The sequence below is a fragment of the Lampris incognitus genome, chromosome 17, assembly GCF_029633865.1.
Source record: "Lampris incognitus isolate fLamInc1 chromosome 17, fLamInc1.hap2, whole genome shotgun sequence".
Taxonomy (NCBI): Eukaryota; Metazoa; Chordata; class Actinopteri; order Lampriformes; family Lampridae; genus Lampris; species Lampris incognitus.
This window is the reverse complement of record NC_079227.1, coordinates 1462398-1475198: the sequence shown is the minus strand read 5'-3', so window position 1 is coordinate 1475198 and position 12801 is coordinate 1462398. Positions and strand designations below refer to the sequence as shown.

Sequence of the window (12801 nt, the reverse complement as noted above, 5' to 3'; positions counted from 1 at the left end):
GTTAAGTAAAGATCAAGTTAACTAAACACCAAATTAAGTAAAGATCAAGTTAACTAAAGATCAAGTTAACTAAATATCCAGTTAAGTAAAGATCAATTTAAGTAAACAAGTTAACTAAACATCAAGTTAAGTAAAGATCAAGTTAACTAAACACCAAGTTAAGTAAAAATCAAGTTAACTAAACATCAAGTTAAGTAAAGATCAAGTTAACTAAACATCAAGTAAAGATAAGATTAACTAAGCACCAAGTTAAGTAAACATCAATTTAACTAAACATCAAGTTAAGTGAAGATCAAGTTAACTTAGCATCAAGTTAAGTAAACTTCAATTTAACTAAACATCAAGTTAAGTAAAGATCAAGTTAACTAAACACCAAGTTAAGTAAAAATCAAGTTAACTAAACATCAAGTTAAGTAAAGATCAAGTTAACTTAGCATCAAGTTAAGTAAACATCAATTTAACTAAACATCAAGTTAAGTAAAGATCAAGTTAACTAAACACCAAGTTAAGTAAAGATCAAGTTAACTTAGCATCAAGTTAAGTAAAGATCAAGTGAACTAAACACCAAGTTAAGTAAAGATCAAGTTCACTAAAGATCAAGTTAACTAAATATCCAGTTAAGTAAAGATCAAGTTAACTAAACAAGTTAACTAAACATCAAGTCAAGTAAAGATCAAGTTAACTAAACAAGTTAACTAAACATCAAGTTAAGTAAAGATCAAGTTAACTAAACACCAAGTTAAGTAAAGATCAAGTTAACTAAACACCAAGTTAAGTAAAGATCAAGTTAACTAAACATCAAGTTAACTAAACATCAAGTTAACTAAACTAAGCATCAAGTTAGCTAAACTAATTATTAAGTTAACTAAGCATCAATTTAACTAAACATCAAGTTAAGTAAAGATCAAGTTAACTTAGCATCAAGTTAAGTAAACTTCAATTTAACTAAACATCAAGATCAGTAAAGATCAAGTTAACTAAACACCACGTTAAGTAAAGATCAAGTTAACTTAGCATCAAGTTAAGTAAAGATCAAGTTAACTAAACACCAAGTTAAGTAAAGATCAAGTTCACTAAAGATCAAGTTAACTAAATATCCAGTTAAGTAAAGATCAATTTAAGTAAACAAGTTAACTAAACATCAAGTTAACTAAACAAGTTAACTAAACATCAAGTTAACTAAACAAGTTAACTAAACATCAAGTTAACTAAGCATCAAGTTAACTAAACTCATTATCGAGTTAACTAAGCATCAAGTTAACTAAGCATCAAGTGTCCATAGTTTTTCTACAACACACCGTTCAGAGAAGGGCCATTCACATGTATAAGAATAAAAAGATTTTAAAAAAAATTCATACAAGATTAATACTTTGGTAAGTTTGGTGGTTTCTATGTGTTTGTGTTGGGGGGAGGGTGGAGAGGGAGAGAGGGAGAGGAAGAGAGAGGGAGAGCGAGATAGGAAGAGAGGGAGAGAGAGGAAGAGAGAGAGGGAGAGAGACAGAGGGAGAGAGGGAGAGGAAGAGAGGAGAGAGAGAGAGAGAGAGAGAGAGAGAGAGAGAGAGAGAGAGAGGGAGAGAGGAAGAGAGAGAGAGGGAGAGGGAGGGAGAGAGAGGGAGAGAGAGGGAGAGAGAGGGGAGGGAGAGAGAGAGAGAGAGAGAGAGAGAGGGAGAGAGGGAGGGGGGAGAGAGAGAGGGGGGGAGAGAGAGAGAGAGAGAGAGAGAGAGAGAGAGAGAGAGAGAGAGAGAGAGAGAGAGAGAGAGAGGGGGGAAAGAGAGAGAGGGAGAGAGAGAGAGGGAGAGAGACAGAGAGAGAGGGAGGGGGAGAGAGAGAGGGGGAGGGAGAGAGAGAGAGAGAGAGAGGAGAGAGAGAGGGAGAGAGAGAGAGAGAGAGAGAGAGGGAGGGGAGGGGGAGAGAGAGAGAGGTAGAGAGAGGGGAAGGAGAGAGAGAGAGAGAGAGAGAGAGAGAGAGAGAGAGGGAGGGAGAGAGAGCGAGAGAGGGAGAGAGAGAGAGAGAGGGAGGGGGGAGAGAGAGAGAGGGAGAGAGAGGGGAGGGGGAGAGGGGGAGGGAGAGAGAGAGAGAGGGAGGGAGGGGTAGCAGCGTCGTTGCGGGAGAGCGCAGACGTGTGTAGAGGAGGCGTGCTGCTTGTGAACTTCACCTGGCGGAGCTGCGACACGGAGGGAACATGGCTGCGGGACCCGGAGCGCCTCTGCGGGTTTTGCTGCTCGCTCTGTGCTGCTCGGGATTTAACATTGACGAGCGCTTCCCCGTCATCAAAGAAGGAAGGACCCGGGGAAGCTTCTTCGGGTTCTCGGTGGCTCTGCACAAACAGACGGAGGGATCCAGGAGATACCTGTAAGTTACCCGCCGCGCGCGGAGCACGGGGCATGTCCATGCTCCGCTTTCTTTCTTCAGGTTGCGCCGAGTCCTGGACGCTTCCGTGTAATGGCGCAGTTTAGCGGCGCGGCGCAGCGCTCCAGAGCGGCGCAGCGCTCCAGAGCGGCGCAGCGCTGCAGAGCAGCAAGCGGGCTGTAAAACGGGTAGAATCCCTTCAAGCCGGAACAAACCCAGTTCGCTGCGTGACTTGTGTTGGTGCTGCGGCGGCTCATTGTTGCGTCTCCCTACGAGTGTGGTGCGGACGCGTGCTGCGTGCTGGCCGGCGCGGTACCGGTTTCTAGGTGACCCGTCTGACCCATTTCCAGAGAAATCTGTTCTCATGTCCAACAGGCGATGGCAGGTCCCCCTCATACGTCATCAAACGTCCTCATGTGAACGTGTTGAGCCGTTTTCCCGTCAGGCAGGTCAGTACGTTCAGCCCGTCACCTGCCTCACCTGGACCGAAGCGGGGGTTATACCGCAGGGGTGCGCAGTCTGATCCACAAAGGGCCAGGGCCGGTGCAGGTTTTTGTTCCAACCAGTTACACACCTGGTCCCACTAATCAACCAGCAGCGTCTTTGCTGAGGAACTTGATTAGGAGACGCAGGAGTTTAATGACTTGGTTGGAACAAAGACCTTCACCCACAGCGGCCCTTCGTGGCTCAGATTGCCCCGTCCTGGACTACAGGCTCAGATTGCCCCGTCCTGGACTACAGGCTCAGATTGCCCCGTCCTGGACTACAGGCTCGTCTGTAGCTGCTCTCTCACTCACCAGCAACCACTGAACGTCCCGCCACTCACTTCCTCCGTATCCTACCTGCCAAGAAAAGTGAAGGGCGTTATAAACGCTACACAGCAGAGTGGATGAAGGCCGTGTCTCTGTGAGCACCACGAGAAGGTGTGCTGGGCCTCCGTGGAGGTGCAGGTCCTCCGTGGAGGTGCTGGGCCTCCGTGGAGGTGCAGGTCCACGGCGGCCTTTAGTTTCTCCGCTTCCACAGCACGTGGAAGACTAGGGAGTCTCTGCAGGCCCAGTACGGGGGAGCTCGTTTCTGAACAGCAGCGAGGACGTGTTTCAACAGGCGGCCCATCATGACGGCTCAGCGCTGCCCGGTTCTTCTGAGCTGGGCGTGTTTATGAGCACAAGGCGTTGGCGTCGAGTTCTCCACTTTGTGCCCTGAGGCCACGTTAACCCACTGGCTTTGTGTCTCCCAGAGAAAGAGTCTCCGACCTGCGACCTTCACAGGCCGCCATGGCAGCCCAGCTGCAGCCAATGGGGAGCAAGTGTGTTAAAGAAAAGCAGATGAACGTTACCGGTCTTCACTTGTGCTGCTCAAGCGACTGCATGTGACGCCAGCCTCCCTTGTCCGCCATGGCTTCTCTCCACCTCTGCCCATGTGTAGTGTAGGACGTCCTTCTGGCATCTCAGCCCCTGCCCTCCTTCTGCATCCGTGATCACAGCGTGTTCGTTAGCGCGTTTCCTCCGCCACTGTGCGACTCAGACAAAATGGAGGACCGGTAACCAGGTCTTCCTTCCCGTGCCTTGTCTGTGTGAGGCGATGACTGGCCACTTGATAAATACACTCCTTTATCTGAGAAGACGCGACCTGACGCCTCATCTGTGATGTGTTGAGGCCAGGGAGGGTCGGTGCTGACACATGATCCACCAGCCTGCTGGCCTCGTCCCCACAGGGACGCCGCCTCCATCACGCTCTGCAGCCTAACACCTAGTGAGTGAGTCTACAGACACTGGACTTTACAGGATCATTCACTTCATTTACACCCTGGGTCTGATTTCCGTAGTTTTTCCATTAGATTCTGGACTCTGGACCACTGCTTTACAACGGTGTCTTCTGGGACAACAGCAGCATCGGACATGTGTCAACAAGTCCGGTTTAACCCAGTTGTCTAAACCAGGTATTTGGAAGTTAAAGTTAAGTTATGGTGTGAGCTGTCCAATAGGACCAATGGTGGATGACGTTGCTGATCTACTTCCTGGTTCACCCTGCAGGAAGTAGCAGCCTGTACTTCCCGTAGGTAGTAGTAACATCCATAAACTAGCTGGCCAGCACCATAGAGAGGTCATAGATGACGGGCAGTCATGGACACAGTCTGACTGGGACCCTAGGGGGCGCTGTTGTTTCAACACTCCTGTTCACTTGTCCCATGAGACAGCGGTGTAGAGCCGAGTCCAGCCGTGGTCCATGTCCAGCACCTACTGGATGAAGTAACATGGGATGCGGAGTGATGTGTATGACGGAGGACACCCAGGTGGCAGAAATGAGGACTCGTTGTTTGAGGCTGAAACTGGAGTCGTTGGTTTGCTGTTGGATGACGACATTCTGAATGAATGAATGAATGAATACAAATGGCGGTGAAATGCATCTGCTGCTGATTTGATTTCCGTTGAGAGAAGAGAACCTTCTTTCTCCGTTATTTAAGGACAGTCATCTGAGTTTCTTTCCTTCCTCAGCAGCTTCCGGTTGTACTTTCACCTCCAGGAGCCTTGAGGGAGACATCGTCTCCGCCAGGTGGATTATGCATTTGGTTCTGTGTGCATGTGTGTGTGTGTGTGTGTGTGTGTGTGTGTGTGTGTGTGTGTGTGTGTGTGTGTGTGTGTGTGTACACGTGAGGGTAAAGCTTACCGGTCACAGTCAAAGAATGAGAAACCACAACAACTATTGTGCAACACAGCCGAAGTAACGTTGTGCACCAGTTGTGTTGTTGCTCTGCAGGGGAGGTTAATAAATCTTTCAGCTGTTGTTGGACCCTTCCTTGTAATGCGTGGCCAGCGTCATCCTATCGGAGTGTTGACCAGGGTCAGAGTTCACTACGGTGTTCTTTTTTCCAGGCTATTCCCGGGGTTCTGTATGGGCCCCGGGGCCGGGGAACCGCCCCGCCATTTTTTACCTCTGAACCGATTTTTGTTGAAATAATGCTGACGAGAGGCCTCTGCCGGGTTGACTTTGCCAACCGGCTGGTCCCCGACTGGAGCTCGGGGGGGGGGGGGGTTAAAATAGACCGAATGTGGGGAGGGCAGACTGGCCAGAGACTGTCCCCGTGGGTCTTCATGTTCTGAAACGAGGTGGGACATGGCTAACCTGCGACTAGTATGTGGCCGGGCTAGCTGGCGCTACGTCAGCTATCTGCGGCCACAGACTAAGCGGGCTACCTTCATCAGGTACCTTCATCCGGTACCTTCATCAGGTACCTTCATCCGGTACCTTCATCAGGTACCTTCATCAGGTACCTTCATCCGGTACCTTCATCAGGTACCTTCATCCGGTACCTTCATCAGGTACCTTCATCAGGTACCTTCATCCGGTACCTTCATCATGTACCTTCATCATGTACCTTCATCATGTCATGTGTTCAGCCAGTACGATGTTGGTTTGTTGCTCATGGTAATACTCGTTGTGTGGGTAAAAGCACCGGTAATAACACGCTGGCTATACTGGCTATGGACAGTAGCGAGCTTCCCTTGGGCAGACCACCGTGTTTGTGGTGACTGTGGATGGATTACGGAGCCGTGGGCTCCGACACGCCGCTTACCCAGCGCCCTGTATAGCCTTCCGGGTGTGGGGAAGGGGAGGAGAGCCACGGCCTGTACAGCCTTCCGGGTGTGGGGAAGGGGAGGAGAGCCACGGCCTGTACAGCCTTCCGGGTGTGGGGAAGGGGAGGAGAGCCACGGCCTGTACAGCCTTCCGGGTGTGGGGAAGGGAAGGAGAGCCACGGCCTGTACAGCCTTCCGGGTGTGGGGAAGGGGAGGAGAGCCACGACCTGTACAGCCTTCCGGGTGTGGGGAAGGGGAGGAGAGCCACGGCCTGTACAGCCTTCCGGGTGTGGGGAAGGGAAGGAGAGCCACGGCCTGTACAGCCTTCCGGGTGTGGGGAAGGGGAGGAGAGCCACGGCCTGTACAGCCTTCCGGGTGTGGGGAAGGGGAGGAGAGCCACGGCCTGTACAGCCTTCCGGGTGTGGGGAAGGGGAGGAGAGCCACGGCCTGTACAGCCTTCCGGGTGTGGGGAAGGGGAGGAGAGCCACGGCCTGTACAGCCTTCCGGGTGTGGGGAAGGGGAGGAGAGCCACGACCTGTACAGCCTTCCGGGTGTGGGGAAGGGAAGGAGAGCCACGGCCTGTACAGCCTTCCGGGTGTGGGGAAGGGGAGGAGAGCCACGGCCTGTACAGCCTTCCGGGTGTGGGGAAGGGGAGGAGAGCCACGGCCTGTACAGCCTTCCGGGTGTGGGGAAGGGAAGGAGAGCCACGGCCTGTACAGCCTTCCGGGTGTGGGGAAGGGGAGGAGAGCCACGGCCTGTACAGCCTTCCGGGTGTGGGGAAGGGAAGGAGAGCCACGGCCTGTACAGCCTTCCGGGTGTGGGGAAGGGGAGGAGAGCCACGGCCTGTACAGCCTTCCGGGTGTGGGGAAGGGAAGGAGAGCCACGGCCTGTACAGCCTTCCGGGTGTGGGGAAGGGGAGGAGAGCCACGGCCTGTACAGCCTTCCGGGTGTGGGGAAGGGAAGGAGAGCCACGGCCTGTACAGCCTTCCGGGTGTGGGGAAGGGGAGGAGAGCCACGGCCTGTACAGCCTTCCGGGTGTGGGGAAGGGAAGGAGAGCCACGGCCTGTACAGCCTTCCGGGTGTGGGGAAGGGGAGGAGAGCCACGGCCTGTACAGCCTTCCGGGTGTGGGAAGGGAAGGAGAGCCACGGCCTGTACAGCCTTCCGGGTGTGGGGAAGGGGAGGAGAGCCACGGCCTGTACAGCCTTCCGGGTGTGGGGAAGGGAAGGAGAGCCACGGCCTGTACAGCCTTCCGGGTGTGGGGAAGGGAAGGAGAGCCACGGCCTGTACAGCCTTCCGGGTGTTGGAAGGGGAGGAGAGCCACGGCCTGTACAGCCTTCCGGGTGTGGGGAAGGGGAGGAAGGCCACGGCCTGTACAGCCTTCCGGGTGTGGGGAAGGGAAGGAGAGCCACGGCCTGTACAGCCTTCCGGGTGTGGGGAAGGGGAGGAAGGCCACGGCCTGTACAGCCTTCCGGGTGTGGGGAAGGGGAGGAAGGCCACGGCCTGTACAGCCTTCCGGGTGTGGGGAAGGGGAGGAAGGCCACGGCCTGTACAGCCTTCCGGGTGTGGGGAAGGGGAGGAAGGCCACGGCCTGTACAGCCTTCCGGGTGTGGGGAAGGGAAGGAGAGCCACGGCCTGTACAGCCTTCCGGGTGTGGGGAAGGGAAGGAGAGCCACGGCCTGTACAGCCTTCCGGGTGTGGGGAAGGGGAGGAAGGCCACGGCCTGTACAGCCTTCCGGGTGTGGGGAAGGGGAGGAGAGCCACGACCTGTACAGCCTTCCGGGTGTGGGGAAGGGGAGGAAGGCCACGGCCTGTACAGCCTTCCGGGTGTGGGGAAGGGGAGGAGAGCCACGGCCTGTACAGCCTTCCGCCCCGCCCGCACGCCCGCTGCGTCCGCGTGCTGCTGAAAGCTTGACGGACCTCCGTCACATAGAAACCGTTGCTAAGGTAGGACCGGGCAGAGGCGTTTGAGGGCAGTACCTTGCGAACCGGATCACATGTAACAATGTACCAAAAGACGGGCCTGGGTTGAGACTCCCAGGAGGGAAAAGGTCCTGAAGGAAGAACCAAATCGAATCAAATTACAGTCGAAACAGAAATTTAATCAGGCATCAGTCCAAAATGGCCCAACAGCAAAAAGAAAAAATAGAGTAAAAAGGAGCGACTGGATAAACACAACGGAAGTTCGTGACGGAAACGGGAGGAAGAGTGGAAAAGTGAAGCAGAGGCAGTAGTTACGACACATTCAGACTTGTCCACCCTCTCCGAGGACAAGTCATACAGGACCTTCATCTCTCCTCCTCCTCCTCCTCCTCCTCCTCCTCCACATTTGTCTTCAGAGGTTTTTCTCTGTTCTCTATGGGAGGCGGGCTCAGGCAGTCAGCTGGGCACCTATGGGCTCCTCAGGCCCCCCGAGGTATTCCTGGAATGTGTCTCTGCTCTCGGGCCGCCGCAGGTCGAGACAAGACAAACACGAGCTCACAGAGACGGAAGGAGACACGTTGGTAAAACGCCTCCTCCTCCTACACTCACCTTTATTACAACACACACACACACACACACACACACACACACACACACACACACACACACACACACACACACACACTGATTCAGCCGCTTGTTTAGGACTGCAGGAAGCCGTGAATCAAACACCACAGAGCAGAGCCGGATTACATGGAAAGATTAATATTAAATGGAAAGATTAATATTAAATGGCTACATTCATATTAAGTGGCTACATTCATATTAAGTGGCTAGATTGATATTAAATAAATAGATTAAGTGGCTAGATTAACATTAAGTGGATAGACTAATATTAAATGCCTAGATTAATATAAAGTGGCTAGATTAATATTAATTGGATAGATTAAATGGCTAGATTAATATAAAATGGCTAGATTAATATTAATTGGATAGATTAAATGGATAGATTCATATTAAATTGCTATATTAATATTAAATAGCTAGATTAACATTAAGTGGCAAGATTAATATTAAGTGGATAGATTAATTAAACGGCTAGATTAATATTAAATGGATTAATTAATATCAAATGCTAGATTAATATTAAATGCTAGATTAATATTAAATGGATGGATTAATTAAGTGGATATATTAATATTAAATTGATAAATTAATATCAAATGCTAGATTAAGATTAAGTGGATAGATTAATTAAGTGGCTATATTAATGTTAAACGGATTGATTAATATTAAATGGATAGATTAATATTAAATGCTAGATTAATATTAAGTGGGTAGATTAATTAAGTGGCTAGATTAATATTAAATGGACAGATTAATATTAAATGATAGATTAATGTTAAATGGCTAGATTAATATTAAAAGGATAAATTGATATTAAATGATAGATTAATATTAAATAGATGGATTAATGTTAAATGGTTAGATTAATATTAAATGGATAGATTAATATTAAATGATAGATTAATATTAAATGGATAGATTGATATTAAATTATACATTAATATTAAATAGATGGATTAATGTTAAATAGATAGATTGATATTAAATGATAGATTAATATTAAATGATGGATTAATGTTAAATGGCTAGATTAATATTAAATGGATAGATTAATATTAAATGGCTAGATTAATATTAAAAGGATAAATTGGTATTAAATGATAGATTAATATTAAATAGATGGATTAATGTTAAATGGCTAGATTAATATTAAATGGATAGATTAATATTAAATGATAGATTAATATTAAATGGATGGATTAATGTTAAATGGCTAGATTAATATTAAATGGATAGATTAATATTAAATGATAGATTAATATTAAATGAATGGATTGATATTAAATGATAGATTAATATTAAATGGATGGATTCATATTAAATGATAGATTAATATTAAATGGATAGATTGATATTAAATGATAGATTAATATTAAATGATAGATTAATATTAAATGGATGGATTGATATTAAATGATAGATTAATATTAAATGATAGATTAATATTAAATGGATAGATTAATATTAAATGATAGATTAATATTAAATGGATGGATTACAGCAGGCAGACTACTTTTTAAGCCCTCCTACATGCACATTTTGATATTTGGTAAACAAACAATGATTTAAGACTGCCCAATCAATCAATAAATCAATCAGTTGCGTTTTTATAGCACGATTATGCTCATTTTCTCTCTCTCTCTCTCTCTCTCTCTATATATATATATATATATATATATAAACAAACTTAGCACAGAAAGTAAGGAAGTGTGTGTGTGTAGTAGATGATGTCTTTGTTTTAACGAGGCTTCTTGGCAGTAAATCTTCTACCAGGCAGCTGGTGGTCAGCACCTGGGGTACCAGGAGCTCAACACAAGAGTCAATAGCAGCAGCAAAACAAGCTGCTTGGCATTGGCAGAGAAGATCGGGCAAATGTTTCATGGGCACAACCCACATACTGAGCTCTGCTGCTCATCCCACAATGCTGTTCCTTACACATGTGGCGCCATTTAAAAGGCAAGTAAACAGGCTTTCCACCGCTATAAGATTCACTGCCGAGAAGCATCGTTACAACAAAGACATAACCCACCACACACACATCTCCTGACTTTCTGTGGTCAGTATGTATATATATATATATATATATATACATATATATACACACACACATATATTAGCTTATCTATATATATTTCAGTGATCATACGCAATCTGTTAGGGATTTATTTATTTATATCGGAAAGTACTGTAGCCTTATTGTACCTTTCATTTACATGTATTTGTAATATATGTCTTTACTTACGGCTGGAGGGCTCTGAAACTCGGGCCCGAGAGAAGCTCGTGTAAAGCCCCTCTGTCGTTTTCTCTTTGTCTTTCTTCCTCCTCCTCCTCCTCCTTTTTTTTAACATATTTTTTCCTTTTAATCAAGACTTCAAATACACCAACGCCTCAGCAAAGCCAGTCCAACAACAATGAGAACCAAACAAGGAAGGAAGCAGAAACAGCAAATTCAAAAGAGAGACAATACTATACAATACTATACTATACTATACTATACAATAAATACTTAACAATACTATACTACACAATACTATACAATAAATACTATACAATACTATACAATACTATACTACACAATACTATACAATACCATACAATATAATACTATACAATATAATACAATACTATACAACACAATACTATACTATACAATATAATACAATACTATACAATATAATACAATACTATACAATACGATACAATACAACACAATACAATACAATATTATACTATACAATACAATACAATAGGACAACACAATACAATAGGACAACACAATATTCCAGGAGTTAAATTATATTAATTTGTTCCAATGCAAAGAATAATGTTTGGGCATTTCTGTTTTTCATACATTTTAGAGATTTGGACAAAGTTACTAGTTCGGTTTTAAAGGCTGCTTTGCTGCACCCGAAAGCGTACCGACCAGCTGCTAGCCTGTATGTCGCTGCTGGTAACGTGCAACTCCTCTGAACCGGAAATACCTTTTCCCGCCCACTGGCACTAACGTTGTGTATGTTTTAAAAGATGGGGCCACTGAAAATCTTGGGGTGGCACACCAAAACCAAAAGCCATGACTGACTGTCAACAGTTCTATTGGGCTGCTATAGCATACTGGTATTGTGCTGCTATAGCATACTGGTATTGTGCTGCTGCAGTATACTGGTATTGTGCTGCTGCAGTATACTGGTATTGTGTTGCTGCAGTATACTGGTATTGTGCTGCTATAGTATACTGGTATTGTGTTGCTGCAGTATACTGGTATTGTGCTGCTGTAGTATACTGGTATTGTGCTGCTGCAGTACACTGGTATTGTGTTGCTGCAATATACTGGTATTGTGTTGCTGCAGTATACTGGTATTGTGCTGCTATAGTATACTGGTATTGTGCTGCTATAGCATACTGGTATTGTGCTGCTGCAGTATACTGGTATTGTGCTGCTGCAGTATACTGGTATTGTGTTGCTGCAGTATACTGGTATTGTGCTGCTATAGTATACTGGTATTGTGCTGCTGCAGTACTGTACAGGCTAGCGGAGGACGGCCGGTGTGAGGGTGAAGGAATGGCGTACTGAAATACTTGCTTATGTTTGGACAGTTGGTGTTACTGAATATGTGATGAGCATATGGGATGGCAGCTCATTACGTCAGGTGTGTGTGAAAGGACACCGTTGGTCTGATTCATACTGGCTGTCTTCCCACTCACTGTCCACCACCTGGTCTGTGACGATGATTTGGGCTTCACGTGTTTTGTCTCTTCTGTATTGAAGAGTGACACCGGTGGAGTTTCTCAGCAGAGTCTCTATGACGTCACACGTCGCTTTTCCAGCAGACTGCATGGCGCCCCCTAGTGGTGTTACAACAGCCATACAGAAATAGGCACTACTGTATCACTAATGGGCTCACAGGAGTCACTTTTCTAACTAGCTCTTAATACTACAAACCACCAACAAGCATGTATTCATACTACATTTACAAGTCCCTTAAGGTAACGTAGGTGGCAGGCCATGAGTACTGGGACGGCATCCAGCGCTTCAGCTGTGCCCCTGTCTGTCCACAGGCTTAGTGGTTGTGTCAGGAAGGGCATCTGACGTAACATTTTGCCAAATCATTATGTGGACTGATCAGACCAATCCGGATCGGTCAAGGCCCGGGTCAACAACGACCACCATTGGTGCTGTGCCCTCACAGGGTCCTGATGGAAACTACAAAATCCTCTGTGGTGACCCCTGAGAAAGAGGGAACAAGGCGAGAGAAGAATTCCTTGAACATAACACATGAGATGATGGTGGACTGGGTGGCTTTCCAGATGTGACGTGTCTGCATGGCAGCA

General features: G+C 46.8%; 1 protein-coding gene across 1 annotated transcript in view; it reads left to right on the top strand.

Annotated features, from left to right (window-relative positions):
• Positions 1-2141: 2141 nt before the first annotated feature.
• itga3b (integrin, alpha 3b) overlaps positions 2142-12801 on the top strand; it is a 139432-nt gene continuing 128772 nt past the window's right edge. The window contains exon 1 of the mRNA XM_056297237.1: positions 2142-2352. Within this exon, the coding sequence (XP_056153212.1) occupies positions 2183-2352 (170 nt within the window). The 5' untranslated portion in view covers positions 2142-2182. The remainder of the gene's footprint in view (positions 2353-12801) is intronic.